The 15,158-nt window shown below is 45.5% G+C and overlaps 2 protein-coding genes across 2 annotated transcripts; both read left to right on the top strand.

Moving 5' to 3' along the window:
- Positions 1–1,234: 1,234 nt before the first annotated feature.
- Positions 1,235–1,696, top strand: LOC123989041. The gene has a single exon (XM_046289760.1). It carries the CDS (start codon positions 1,235–1,237, stop codon positions 1,694–1,696), a length of 462 nt encoding a protein of 153 aa, XP_046145716.1.
- A 2,020-nt stretch (positions 1,697–3,716) lies between these two features.
- Positions 3,717–5,967, top strand: LOC123989040. Its single transcript, XM_046289759.1, has 3 exons — positions 3,717–3,780; positions 4,694–5,069; positions 5,121–5,967. Exons 1-3 carry the CDS (start codon positions 3,717–3,719, stop codon positions 5,965–5,967), a joined length of 1,287 nt encoding a protein of 428 aa, XP_046145715.1.
- The last annotated feature ends 9,191 nt before the right edge of the window (positions 5,968–15,158 follow it).

The raw sequence follows: 15,158 nt of genomic DNA, 5'->3' as shown, positions 1-15,158 counted from the left end.
AGTGAAAATGTATTCAATATCGTGCAGAATGAAAAGCCGATTGAATGTAAAATATATAATATATAATATGTAATATGTATATAAATTAAATTATAACCAGATCAGGGCAAAACATATTCGAACGGGACCTAATCCGCCTCATAACACATGGCAACAAAAGCGCAGCAGTTGTCACATAAGAACGAGGATAAGAACGAGGATAAAAGTAAATTTATTATTAATCCATTATTAAATAATACAATTCGATGCAATTTATTTCATTCATGCACCTGACACTTCTAAAAGTAGGAATAAACATACAAACCTGCCAGACAATGACCATAGACTATACAAGCCCATCGCTCGAATTCAAATTTAACTTTAACTTCGTGGTTAATTTCGCAAGAATATCATAATCGTGAAAATAAATAAGTAGGTAGTGAAATGCTGAAACACACAGATATTGAAAATAATACCTAAAGTATTTAAAATAAATTTGGTAACGAAAGCAAGTAAGTAAACGTATGTAGCGCCTTGTCGCGCTCGGAAAAACTCCTCATGCGCCATCTAGGTTAAGTTAGTTTAGTTAGTGTAGTTAGTTCTAGTTTTAGGTTAGTTACTTCTTGTTAAGTAGTTGGTAAGCTTAGCTTGTATGGACGCGCTCGTTCTTTTAAGGACACCTGGCCACTCACTTCCTTTTGTACGTTGCTTGAAGTAGCTGGTCGTTTCCTTGTGCAACGGATATAAGAGTTATAATAAAACAAAGTGAGCCAGATTTCAGTCTGATTTATTTCCTCTCATTGGAGAAGACCTATACCGACCGCTACATTGGTGCCGAAACCCGATTTCGGAAAGAAAAAACAAGCTACGCCAACGCCATGCCCGACGACAAGACGGAGGTACAAGCCAGCGAATTTAGGAGCGTGAAGCTACCTACTTTTTGGAAGGACGAACCCAGATTATGGTTCATCATGCTGGAGAGAGAGTTTTCGGCATATAATGTAAAAGCCGAAGCAGTCAAGTGCTCCGCTGTGATTCGGAATTTAGATCAAGAAACGATGAAAATCGTTTTAGATATCATTGAAGCTCCTCCTGAGAAGAGCACATATCAGAATATCAAACAGGCGCTTATTGAACGTCTGGCAAAATCAGACGAGGCTAATCTGAGGCGCCTCTTGTCTGGATTAGAGCTAGGAGACAGGAAACCGTCGGATTAGAGCTAGGAGACAGGAAACCGTCGGAACTGTTGAGGGAGATGACTCAACTTGCTGGAGCGAGCGTTGGTGAAAACGCTTTAAAAACCCTGTGGATGCAGAGGCTCCCTACGAGAGTTCAAGAAGTCTTGACTATCATAGATGATGCTCCATTGGATCGTCTGGCGAAGGTCGCTGATAAGACAATGGAGCGTTCAGCACTGGAAATGGCCGCCGTGGCGGAACGTCCTCCCGCCAGGAAGGACGCCATCGTTGACGTTAGGCGAGATCAAGATGGCGACCTGGCAGCCATTGTGAAGAGGCTTTCTAAGATCGAGACGAGGTTGTCACGTCGTCAACGGAGCCCAGCAAAACGCCGCTGGTATAGAAGACGTAGCAGTTCAGGAAGTGCAAAGCGGCGAAATGGCCTGTGCTATTTCCACCATAGATTCGGAAGCGAATCTTGGAAGTGTAGACAGCCCTGCGCATGGAGTGGCCCCGACAAGAGGAAGTCGGAAAACTAGTAGCGACGTCACAGGAGGAGGCGCTTGTCGACGGCCCTAAGAAACATCGCCTCAGTATCAGGGACAAGAGGACAGGTACAGAGTTCCTGATAGATACTGGTGCGGATGTATCAGTAGCTCCAAGGACCTATGGAGCCAGAAACTTAAGGATAGCTATTTTTAAATTATATGCGGCGAACGGGGCAATTATTGATACTTACGGCGAGAAGCTATTGTCATTAAATTTAGGTTTACGCCGGGAGTTTTCTTGCCGGTTTATCATAGCGAATGTTTCTAAACCGATTATTGGCGCCGATTTTTTGCATTTTTTTAATCTATTAGTAGACTTAAGGAATAAGAGACTTTTAGACGGTAATACTCAGGTTAGTAAGAATGTTGTAATATTGAAAGATAATTCTCCGTCGATTTCCACAATAGATAAGAGCAATCGTTTTAGTTCAATACTCGCGGAATTCATAGATATTACGAGACCGTGTTCTATTAGGAAGAATATCAAAAGTAATTGTTGGCGAAATTCCCCAAGTCTACGCCGAACGGCGAAGTTGGCAACGAAAATACTTCGTTGGTGCGTCGTTACTGATAGCGGCAGCACCTCTCGGGCCCACTTTGTCCACGCGGTCCCCTCTCCACGCGGAACCGGCACGATCGACGCCATGATCGATTCTTGTCGTTCTTGTACGATCGTTCGACGTGGGAACACGTGCTTCGCAGTCCTCGCCGATCATTACAAGTACATAGTTGTGCTGCCCACGCGACGCGTACATTCAGTCACGGCTTTGGTTAAGTTAATTTCAGTTCCAACGCTGACGTGTAGTATTATTAATTATAAGTGTAAGTAGTGTATAGTTTCGGACCACGCTTTACTCTTGTATATACTTTTCTTTTTTGTTAAATATATTTTATTGTTACGTTACTCAGGGTTTGTGTTTCTGACCGCGCTGACCACGCTAAATACGCAACATTTTGGTCCTTCGAGCCGGATTAACCACCCCGGCTTGTGTAACGGTTCGCGTAGTGACGCTTAACGGTCCTGTTTCACCGCCATTACGTGTAGTGACGCGCTTCACGCGAACTCAGTGACTCCGCTTTGTGTGCGCGGAACACGTAACGGTGAATTGTGCCGTTCAGGTGACGAGGGTGATTTTCAGTGCATTTTAAAGGTACTCAGTGACACTCTTATTAAAATGCCTAAATCGCGCGATCCCTCCCCGGTTCAAAACCGGAAGAGACGCCGGGGCGGCCATGACGGCATCAGAGCTCGACGCAGACCACGCAACGGAAAACGACCACGCAGCCATCGCAGCCGCTCGTCCACGCTCGCCGACCACGCTTCAGGTCCTGAAGAGACCACGCGCACCACGCTCGCCCACGCGCCTCACAGCGGAGCTCCAGGTGCGCTCCCGTGTCCAGGAGGAGCGTCTTGACACCCTCCTGGCCATGGTGGAGGACCTGCAGGTGACCCTCAACAAGGCCCCCGCAGACGTCTGCGCCAGAAGAACCGGAGCTCATGAGGGACACGATTCTGGAGATTCATGTTGAATTCCAGCGCGAACACACGCTGCCCTCTCGAAGGTTTGGCCGTCCACGCAGCTCGACCACGCCTATTTCAAGGAAAAGGTGGCTTCTAATGAAGCGCGCGTGGTACTTTCGGCTCGCAAGTTGCTGGCTGCAGCTTGAGCGGAAATAAGCAGACCACGCAGCCCACCAGACCACGACGGCCTCGACAAGCGACGCCCCACGCAGTCTCGGCAAGCCGATCACGCCTCCCCGAGATTCGCGCTCACCGAAGTTCGAAGGGGACTACAGCAAATGGGCAGAATTCAAGGCCCATTGCGTTCTGTTATCAGCGAACGCGCTGACCTCGCTGCACACGATAGTTTTTATTCTTAAAGGGAGCTGTTAATGGCCACGCGGCAAATTTGATTAGCCACCTTCCTACCACCGATGGCCGCCCTGGAGCAGGCGTGGCAACTGCTCGACGGCCTGCTATGACAATAAGCGGCTAAACGTGCAGTCGCACATGGGACCGGCTTGCCAACCTCAAGCCGATGAAATGCGCAAGGCGGCCCTCGCTCCTGAAGATGGTGAATATCATCCAGGAGACGCAGCAAGGCGCTACGGTCGTTCGGGTTGGAGGATGCCCATAATTGTTTCTTGCTCACCATCCTCGTCAGACTGCTCGACGCGGACACGCGCGAGCACTTGGGAGTCCTCGCTGGCCACGAAAAGGAATATCCTACGCTGGAGGAACTGACTAGCTTCCTACTCGCCCGCGCACGCACTCATGAGCAATTAGAGCAGCTCAACACCGTTCGTGGCGACTCCGCCCACGCCTACAGCACCCGCAAGGACCACGCAGTCCTCCGCAGCAACGCTCGCGCCAGCGAGAGCAGCCGTCCACGCAGGAAGCGTCTCGACCCGCTCAGTCAGCCCACGCAGCACCCGCAGCCATCGCTAGGTCCACGCAGTCCGCACTCTAGCCCGTGCGCTTTCTGCCAGAAAGATCACTTTCTGTCAGCATGCCCACCATCAGAGCACTGACCCCGCCACGACCGCGCCAACGGTGGTCAAGGCACACGCGCTTTGCGTGAACTGTCTTGGCCATCACACCTGCGCAGCTGCCGAACACGACAACGGTGCAAGATCTGCGAGAGAGTACATCACACTATGCTCCACGGTGCGGATATTAGCAAGGTGCTAGTGCCTGGTCTCCCACCAACGGCACCATCGCAGATCACGTCCACGCCGGCTCCAGCAGCCACCACGCAGACCACGGCCAACCACTTCAACTACCACACATTGAAGTGACGGTGCAGTCGTCAACGCACCCGGAGCCATCGAGCCCACGCACACAGAAATCGTTCAGCCCACGCAACCAGTACACGCAGACCACGGACCACGCTTTTAGCAACGGCACTCGTAAGAGTGCACACTGACCTCGCAGTGCAGCAAGTAAGAATACTCATTGATTCAGGCTCTGAAGTCTCGTTGATTCAGAGTCATTAGTAACGCAGCTCAGACTCAGAAGACAACGCTCCTCATTGGATGTCCACGGAGTTGGTGGAGCAAGGACCTCGCAGACGAATGGAGTGGTCAATATTACCCTCCATTCAAATTACAGACCACTCTCAGTCACCATTCAAGCACATTGTGCTGACGAAGGTGACCACTTGCTTACCATCCGAACCACCATCTCGTCCAACGCTGCCATCGCATCTGGAAAATTGAATCTAGCAGATCCGCAATTTCTCGTCTCCAGACCGGTGGACATTATTCTCGGAGCCGACTGCATACGGGCAAGTCATCAAGCCAAACATCATCCGGAACGCTTCAACACCGTTGATCGCTCAACTTTCGATCTTTCGGTTGGCTCGTAATCGGGCCCCTCGAGGGCATTCAGACCATTCGCAGGACCTCTCATCAGGTGGACGGTCAGTAACACCGATTGCCAGTTGGGTGAGTTACTCAGCCGCTTCTGGACGCAAGAAGAGCCACCGCAGGACACGGCACCCTTGCTCACACCAGAAGAGCAAGAGTGCGAAGATCACTTCCAGATCACGCATTCGCGAGACTCCTCAGGAAGGTACATCGTGCGATTGCCGCTCCAACTCCATCCACGAGCACTTGGCAATTCATACCAGACGGCGCACCATTGTCTTCAGAGGACACTCCGAAGATTCAGCAAGGACGCTCAGTACAAACAGCTGTATACCAAGTTCATGCTCGAATATGAGCAGCTTGGCCACATGGTAAGACTGAACAATGACTCAATAATCAGTCCGTTTCAGTACTTTCTTCCGCACCATGGCGTTCTTCAAGTTGGGCAGCACGACCACCGCCTTGCGAGTGGTGTTCAATGGCTCCAGCCAACTTCTTCAGGACACGCATTAAATGATCTTCTCCACACCGGTCCGAACCTTATGCTGAACATCGCAGATCTGCTCATCTGGATACGCAGATTCAAACATCTGTTTGCAACCGACATCACGAAGATGTATCGCCAAATCAAGGTGCATCCGGAGGACTGGAGCTTGCAGCAGATACTCTGGCTTGATGAAACTCAACAGGAAACGCAGTACCAGCTGACCACGGTCACGTACGGAACGAAAGCTGCACCGTACCTAGCCGTGAGAACGCTCTTGCAACTCGCTGACGACGAAGGGTGGAAATTCCCCTTGCCGTCGAACCCATCAAAAATGGCAGGTACGTTGACGACATTTTTGGTGGCGCAGACACCGCTGACCATCTACAAGATGTTGCAAGTCAGCTGACGCAACTTTGCCAAGCGGGTGGATTTCCGTTGGCAAAATGGCACTCTACCAGCAAGTCGTTGCTTGAAGCCCTCGCAGATAATCAGAACAACGCATCAATTTCGTTTGACGACTGCGAAACCAAGATTCTCGGAATCAAATGGACACCGCATGAAGACGCATTCAATTTCGCAACCATATCAGCTACTCAACGCACGCAATTCACGAAACGCCTCGTCCTCTCAGAAGTAGCACAACTATTTGATCCTCTCGGTTTTGTTGCACCTGTAGTTATTAGAGCCAAAATTCTCATTCAAGAGCTCTGGTTACAGGAACTCGGCTGGGACGACCTGCTGCCTCTTTCAATTACAAATCGCTGGCTCAGCATCAGAGAAGATTTAACGCGCCTGGCCAGGCTATCCATTCCACGATGGTTCAACACATTGACCACGTCAACAGTTGAGCTACATGGTTTCTCAGATGCTTCTGTCCTCGCAATGGCAGCCGTCGTCTATCTCGTTGTTCACGCACCGTCCACGGGTACCCACACTTCTCTCATCTGCTCGAAAACGCGAGTGACACCACTCAAACGTCTGACCATCCCGAGGTTGGAACTCACAGCAGCGCTGCTACTCTCGAAACTGATGCGGCATGTTCACGCTACTTTGAACATGCCCGTTTCTCAGACATTTATGTGGACGGACTCAGAAGTTACGCTGGCTTGGATCAAGACGCACCCCTCCAAATGGAAGGATTACGTACGCAACAGGGTAATCCAAATCCAGGAGATCACGCAGAACTTTCACTGGAGGCATGTACCAGGATCATCGAATCCGGCTGACTGCGCGTCAAGAGGCATGACGACAGATCAGCTACAGCAGCATCTCGCTTTGGTGGACGGGACCACCGTGGCTCACGCAAACGCAGAACGCGTGGCCCAAGCAGACCAGTGTCCGATGCAGACGAGTTGGGCGCCCCAGAAGCTCGTGCTGTCGTCGCACTCCACACGGCAAACGCAGTAAAAGAATATTCATGGGAGTTAATCTATAAATATTCTTCCTTTAACAGATTACGCAGAATCACCGCTCTCTGCCTCAAATTCGTGGACAAGCTGTTCAAACGACAAGATGCTTCGCCCACGCTTCTCATCACCGCAGCTGATATGGAAAGGGCCAGAATTTACTGGATTCAGGCCACGCAGTCTACGTTCTTCAAAGACGAACTCGCTGCACTCGCAAAGGGAACAACGCTTCCGTCTACGCATCCTTTCACGAGGCTCACTGCTTACCTCGACCATCAGGGAATCGCCAGGGTAGGCGGGCGCCTCCAACATTCAGAACTTTCGCACGAGGGCAAACACCCGGTAATTTTGCCTCGTGATTCGAGACTGTCAACGCTTCTCATCGACCACGGCTCATCATCAGACCATGCACGGAGGTACGCAATCCACTCTTGCCTTTCTCAGACAACGCTACTGGATCATCGGTGGACGAGCTCCAGTAAAAACGCATATCCTGCGGTGTGTGAAGTGTGCTCGGCAGAGGGGGATCCGTGCCCATCAACTGATGGGCCAACTACCTCTTTGTCGAGTCACTCCATCACGCCCGTTCACCCACACAGGGGTGGACTACGCAGGACCGCTCACGCTGAAAACTTGGAAGGGAAGAGGAGCCAAGACGCAGAAAGGGTGGATTTGCGTATTTGTGTGCTTCGCAACATCCGCCGTGCACTTGGAAGTTGTTTCTGACTACTCGACAGACGCCTTCATCGCAGCATATCGCAGATTTACCTCAAGACGAGGCATCGCAGCCGCTCTCTATTCAGACTGCGGCACCAACTTCCAAGGAGCAGACACGCAATTAAAGAAGCAGTTCACGCAGAGCACGCAGGAAAATCAGGACATCGCAGCACTGCTCGCTGAGGACGGAACTCAGTGGCATTTCAACCCTCCTGCCGCCCCTCACATGGGTGGAAAGTGGGAAGCGGTTGTGAAATCTCTCAAGTTTCACCTCAAGAGGACGATTGGGGACGCTCTACTGACGTACGAGGAATCAGTAACATTGCTCACGCAGATAGAAGCGATCCTCAACTCGCGGCCACTGGAACCACTCAGCGACGATCCAGACGACATCGCAGCCCTCTCACCAGGACATTTCCTGATTGGAACGCAGATCAACGCAGTGCCAGAGCCCACGCTTCTAGAAGTTGCAGTCAATCGCTTGTCAAGATGGCAATTTCTACACAGCGCCTCCAACAATTTTGGAGACTCTGGTCCACGCAGTACCTTCAACGACTCCAGGCAATCTCGAAGTGGCACCATCCATCAAATGAGATCAAGGTAGGCACTCTTGTTCTTATCACTGATGAACGCTTGCCCCCAGGGAAATGGCCCATGGCACGGGTTCTCAAACTCATACCAGGCAAGGACGGATTGACCAGAGTCGTCCGAACTCAAGACGGCCACCACGACGCTCACGCGGCCCATCGCCAAGCTGGCCATTCTTCATCAGCCCTCGCAGAATAGCTCGGACACGCAGGACCACATCATCGACCAGTCGCTGATGGCCGGGGGGAAATGTGTGCGAAATTCCCCAAGTCTACGCCGAACGGCGAAGGTTGGCAACGAAAATACTTCGTTGGTGCGACGTTACCGATAGCGGCAGCACCTCTCGGGGCCACTTTGTCCACGCGGTCCCCTCTCCACGCGGAACCGGCACGATCGACGCCATGATCGATTCTTGTTCTTCTTGTACGATCGTTCGACGTGAGAACACGTGCTTCGCAGTCCTCGCCGATTATTACAAGTACATAGTTTGCTGCCCACGCGACGCGTAGTACCTCAGCCCACGCTTTACTCGTGATATTGTTACCGTAACCATATTCAGGTCCACGCGTGTGTTTTATGGTAATAAGCTTAGTTTAATAGTGTATAGTTTTGGGACCACGCTTACTCTTGTATATGCTTTCTTTTTTGTTAAATATATTTATTGTTACCGTTACTCAGTGTTTGTGTTTTCTGACCGCGCTGACCACGCTAAACACGCAACAATAATATACGCCACAATAGTTTACCAAGGGACACCCGTTCGCCGAAAGAGCGAGGCGTTTGCTCCCGGAAAAATTAAAAGTCGCGCGGGCAGAATTTGAAGCAGATGCTCAGAGAGAATATTTGTCGCCCGTCGGAGAGTCAATGGGCCAACCCGCTCAACATGGTCTCCAAAAATCCGGTGAATGGAGGCCATGTGGGGACTATCGCAGGTTTTTGCCGAAAGCGGCAGGAATGGTTGGACCCATTAAACAGATTCCTTGTTGGTGCACGCAAAAAAGATCAGAGACCAGTGATTTGGGACGATGAGTCGGAGCGAGCTTTCAATATTGCAAAAGAGCGCATAGCTGCAGCATCCTTGCTGCATTTCCCAAAGGAAAACGCGCCATTGATTTTACGCACCGACGCCTCAGACATCGCGATTGGAGCAGTTTTAGAACAATTAAACAATGGTAAGTGCGAGCCACTCGGGTTTTTCTCTAGGAAATTGGAGAAGGCCCAGACAAAATATAGCGTGTACGACAGGGGAGCTTTTGGCCATCTACAAGAGCCTTAAGTTTTTCAGGCACTTTGTGGAGGGCAGAGGACTGCGTATACAAACGGACCATAAGCCCTTAGTATACGCATTCCTACAAAAAGCAGACAAAGCCAGTCCGCGTCAATTAAAACAATTGATTTCATTAGTCAATTTTCCACCAATATTGTACATATCGATGGAAGGAGTAACATAGTAGCTGATGCCTTTTCCAGATTGCAAAGTATAGAGTTACCTGTTATCATCTCAACAGATGAGTTAATACAGGCACAGCGGAAGATGAAGAGCTGGCTAAAATCATTTCAGAAAATTCCAATAGGTGGAACTTCCAAAAAATATTTTTGGACACTTCTGATCAATATATTTATGGAGACATTGTTAAAAATAGCATCAGACCTTATGGTCCCAAAAGAATTAAGGAAACGAATTTTTAATAAGGTACACAATCTATCACATCCTAGTGGAAAGACAACTGGGAAGTTGATAGCTAAAAGTTTTGTCTGGCCTCTAATGAATAGGGATATACCGAGTGGTCCGCACTTGCATTTCTTGTCAAAAAAGCAAGATTCATCGCCACAACAAACTGGTACCTGAAAAAATCGAAATTCCAGCAGGCAGATTTGAGCACGTACATGTGGACATCGTAGGGCCATTACCAGTAGTGCGTAATTATAAATATTGCTTAACCATAATAGACAGGTTTTCCAGGTGGCCGGAAGCCATACCCATTTCGGATTGCACAGCGGACACTGTAGCAAATAGTTTTTATTCAATTGGATTGCTAGGTTCGGAGCCCCAAGAACAGTAAACTACCGATCAGGGAACACAATTCGAGTCTCAATTGTTTCAGTCGCTTTGTAATTTGTTGGGTTGCAATAAGTCCAGGACAACTGCCTACCACCCTCAGTCAAATGGTATGATTGAGAGGTGGCATAGGTCTTTAAAAGCAGCGATCATGTGCCATGCAACCAAAGATTGGGTTGCAGTTTTACCGACAGTGTTGTTGGGACTCCGAGCCAGCTTTAAAGAGGATATAGAGGCATCCGCTGCGGAAATGGTGTACGGTGTGCCAATCCGGTTACCTGGAGAATTCTTTATTGAACAAGATGAAGCTCCAGATCCACAGATTTTCTTAGAAAAGTTTAGGCAACATATTCGACAGATTAAACCAAGCAATATTTCGCATCATGGGACACCTAAACATTTTATTCACAAAGATTTGTACACATGTACGCATGTATTTGTTCACATAGACTCGGTCAAAAGAAGACCGTTAGAAGCACCTTACGAGGGTCCGTTTGAGATTCTGGAACGCATTACAGACCATGTTTTTAAACTCAATTGTCACGGAAAGCCGCTTACGTTTCTGTGGGAACGTTTAAAACCTGCATTTTGCGAGAACATCAGCGACGTAAGAACTAATCAAAATGTAAAAACATATATTAATAAAAGAGTACAATTCGCGAGTTGCTTAACAACTCACTCGGGGGGGGGGGGGAGTAATGTAGCGCCTTGTCGCGTTCAGAAAAACTCCTCATGCGCCATCTAGGTTAAGTTAGTTTAGTTAGTGTAGTTAGTTCTAGTCTTAGGTTAGTTACTTTTTGTTAAGTAGTTGGTAAGCTTAGCTTGTATGGACGCGCTCGTTCTTTTAAGGACGCCTGACCACTCACTTCCGTTTGCACGTTGCTTGAAGTAGCTGGTCGTTTCCTTGTGCAACGGATATAAGAGTTATAATAAAACAAAGTGAGCCAGATTTCAGTCTGATTTATTTCCTCTCATTGGAGAAGACCTATACCGACCACTACACGTATGTAGCGTTAAACTACACTCTCACGCGTAACCAAACTGTCTTACCCGTCGAGGGAAAAAAGAATCTACAGGGTAAAGTTTTAACTGCTTTATTTTGAGTGCACTAGCTGCTAATTCTTTAAACTAGTTGCTCTAAATAACTCGAACTATAAATGAACTTAATTAGTATTAAGGATTTGACTTGGTACAAATTAACACAGTGGAACTATGCGCACTTATAAAGATTACAAAAATCCTCGATGTATCCACTTCGACGGTTCGCGTGGGAAGAAGGCATTTTCCTTTTTCTGGAAAAGTCTTGCGCGCCCCGGAAGTATGTGGCTCCTTTCGTCCTCTGCAACCTTATCGGAAATGCACTTTCCGCGTCGGTAAACTAGGTACTCTGTACGCCGCCACACGTACATATACCGTCGCGACATCTGGCGGAAAATAGCGCAAAATGATCGGCGATCAATCGGTAAGCAGCAAACTACCCACAATCAAGAATCAAGTTATCCGATGTAGGCATATACCATCACGAGACATTACCAGAGCAGGCATTCACTCACCATACGATGAAATCCATCGCACCAAAAGGTACAGCGGTAACAAAACATTACCGACATATTACCGACAATAGAAACAATAGGAGAAGAGTGTAAATTTAACAGAATACAAAGAGTGCATCGGATAACTATAATTGCATAAACTATCATTATTATAATTATAACACCCCAAATTATTATATCGTCACCGCGCGAAATTGATATATTTAAATTTTCAAATAAGTAGTTTAAACTCTCGAATAAGTAAAATAAAATAAAATACCGTAATGCGATATTCAAATTCTACTAATCTTTACAAAATAAAACATCATCGCGAACCCTTAACGCATTTACATATCCCTCAAAGATTTAATACTAAGACTACAGAAAATACAAGAGATATAAAATTAAGATTATGATTATAAGATTACCAGAAACTATGACAACCAGAATAGAGAAATGAATGGGCCACCCTGTATAATACAGTAATAAAGAACATTTAGTCAAATACGTAAAATAATTAAAATTGAAATCATGAAAAGTAAATTCAAATCACAGAAACAACTCCCTGCATTTCAGTTAAAGCAAACCGCTCCCAAATCCTATGAAGAATTAATTAATTGGAATCCAACACGCCCCACAAACATCAGTCAATAGCAGCTCAAGTTAACGTTGCATAAAAGAGCTGCATTGCAACTGAAAAGAAAGGAAAGGAAAGGAAGGAGAGGTAAGGTAATTGCAACAAACCATAAAACAACAGGAATAGCACATCCTGGTGATATGTGTATTAAATTTACAGAAACAGCACGCCGTCATGGAAGAGCAACATTATAACCAGAGAGAAACGTCGCGAATAAATTGAATTAAAGCATATCAAAAGAACATCGAATGTCCAATGAATATCAATATCAATATCAAGAATGTACAGGCAACAAATCAAGAATCAAATCAAGAAGCGATAATGAAATAAGATAAAACAATAACAGTGATAACGTGACACTATAAATAAAATGTAAAATAACTGAATGGAGGCGACCATAGATATATAAACATGTCAATATTAATACCAGCAACACTTTGTCCAGCAGATATCAAAACAAGCAAAATCATGTCAATTACTTTAATTCAATTCAATTTGATTCAGAATGAATGAACAGATTAGAGAATGAAAGAATGAACGACTAACAGTAAAGTAACTAATTAAAGATATTAAAGAAGAATAAGTAAATAATAATAAGGCATAAGGCATAAAGTATAAAGTGAGGGCTGCACATAATGTAAAATAATGTAATGTAATGCCGTGTAATGCAATGTAATTCAATGTAGTGTAATGTAATGTAATGTAAAAAAAATGAAATATAATAAAATAGAATACAAAGTACAAAAATTGAACTGAACAGAATATAATAAACATAGGGATTATTATCTACAATTATTCCATTTCTTTATCAAAGTAGATTATAAGTTAAATTGTAAATAGTAAATGACAACTGATCATGTCAGTGCAAATGCAAAAGGAACCGATTATTGAATGACATATCAAGATAAATAACTAAAGCGACAAAATCAGATCAAACAATCACTGCGTAGTTCAGATAGGAACTAGAAACTAGAAAATAGAAACTGATTACCAAATGGAGTATCAGGATAGAATGAATAAAAGCAACAAAATCAAATCAAATATAAACTACGTAGCTAAATTAAACACCACATCACTGTATCGTCGAACAATAAATAAGTAAGTCTGATACTCAATAGACAAACCATTATCAATCAATTATAAATAGGCATTTGCACAGACAAAACCACTCACCATCACAGAAAGAACAATAAATCAAATCATTGACCTAATCAATCAAAATGAAAATGAATAAATGAAATAATGAATGAATACTGAATACAAACAAAACAGTTAAATTAAGAAATTATAAAACTAAGAAATTGATAAGATAAAGAGAATGTAGAAAATATAAACTGTAAAGTGTAAGGTGTAAGCAATCATAACCAGCACAATATACTGTGATATAAAATAAAATAAGTAGAATAAGATACAGTGAAGATACAGTGAAGTGAATTCCAAAATAATATAACCATAGATAATATAACCCATCGAATAGACAAATTCAAAGATGCCGGGTGACAAAATTTACAGATATAACCTTAACCCTAATGTGTCAAAACAAGGAGCAACAAGGAGTGTCAACAGGAAACAAAAAACAAGACCAGTGTAAAGCCGGGTATCCACCAGTATCAAACGCCCGTATCGTATCACCGTTCCGAACCCTTTTGAATAGGCAGACGTTGCCTCGTTGCATGCAACGGCATGCTGCGGCGCGGACAACATTTCTTCGTTTCTTGATATAAACGGTTAGGCAATAGGACTGGGCCACTACAGGCGAGGAGTTTCGTTTTGCTGCGTGCCGTTCCAAAGGAACGGAGGCAACGGATCCATCCGAAAAATTTGTCGATTCTTTGCTGTTGCATCGAAGGAAAGGTTCATGCGTTGGCACTTGACATAGCGTTTCGTGCCGTCACTTGGGTTTCAATTTATTTGAAATCTTGCGGTATTATTGGATTCATTTCAAAAGCGATGAAATTATTTATGAATTTAATCTAATTTAATTTAGACAAATTTTATCGTCTAAATATATTTAAACAGATCAATTATCTTCGGTGCTACGCTGTACATAAAAGAGCAATGTTAATAATCACCTGTGTGATTATTGCAAAAGGACAATGTTAATTTTCCAGAGATTTTTCCGTTGCCGTGTATCGAAAGTTCTATTGGTCTGTGATACGGAGGCGAAGGAACGGGCCGATCCGAAAATTGTCGGTTTCTTGTCGTTCAAAGGATTGGTTCGGAAACCACTTGAAACGTAAAAACAACATACCCAGGCGAAGGCCCGAAATGCTATGTCAAGTGGAAACATGACACTTGAGGCACGAGATAATATGATTTGGAATTGGATACATCAGTGAGATAATACTAATGCAACGACTGAACTTTGTTATTTTTCATTTTTTTCTTAAAAAACTGTTACCAAGATATTTGTGATGTTTTTCTGATTAAAATGATACCAAACACGATATGGTTTGGATAATTACACTAAAGAAACAGCATGCAGCAAATCGAAACTTCTCGCCTATAGGAGTTTATTTCAAGACACGAAGAACTATTGTCCGAGCCGTAGCACGCCGTGGTATGCAACGAGGCAACGTCTGCCTATTCAAAAGGGTTCGGAACGGTGATACGATACGGGCGTTTGATACTGGTGGATACCCGGCTTAAGACTTGTTA

Source organism: Osmia bicornis, unplaced genomic scaffold (genome assembly GCF_907164935.1).
Source record: "Osmia bicornis bicornis unplaced genomic scaffold, iOsmBic2.1, whole genome shotgun sequence".
Classification (NCBI taxonomy): domain Eukaryota; kingdom Metazoa; phylum Arthropoda; class Insecta; order Hymenoptera; family Megachilidae; genus Osmia; species Osmia bicornis.
Note: the sequence above shows the minus strand (reverse complement) of the source record. Positions and strands in the feature narration are given on the sequence as shown.

Excerpts from the sequence above, each read along its gene's own strand:
- LOC123989040 (XM_046289759.1), top strand. The coding sequence starts at position 3,717 with ATGGGACCGGCTTGCCAACCTCAAGCCGATGAAATGCGCAAGGCGGCC. Across the intron at positions 3,781-4,693 it reads GGCCCTCGCTCCTGAAGATG|AGTCATTAGTAACGCAGCTC; the intron begins GTGAATATCATC and ends TCGTTGATTCAG. Across the intron at positions 5,070-5,120 it reads TTCGATCTTTCGGTTGGCTC|GTGGACGGTCAGTAACACCG; the intron begins GTAATCGGGCCC and ends ACCTCTCATCAG.
- LOC123989041 (XM_046289760.1), top strand. The coding sequence starts at position 1,235 with ATGACTCAACTTGCTGGAGCGAGCGTTGGTGAAAACGCTTTAAAAACC.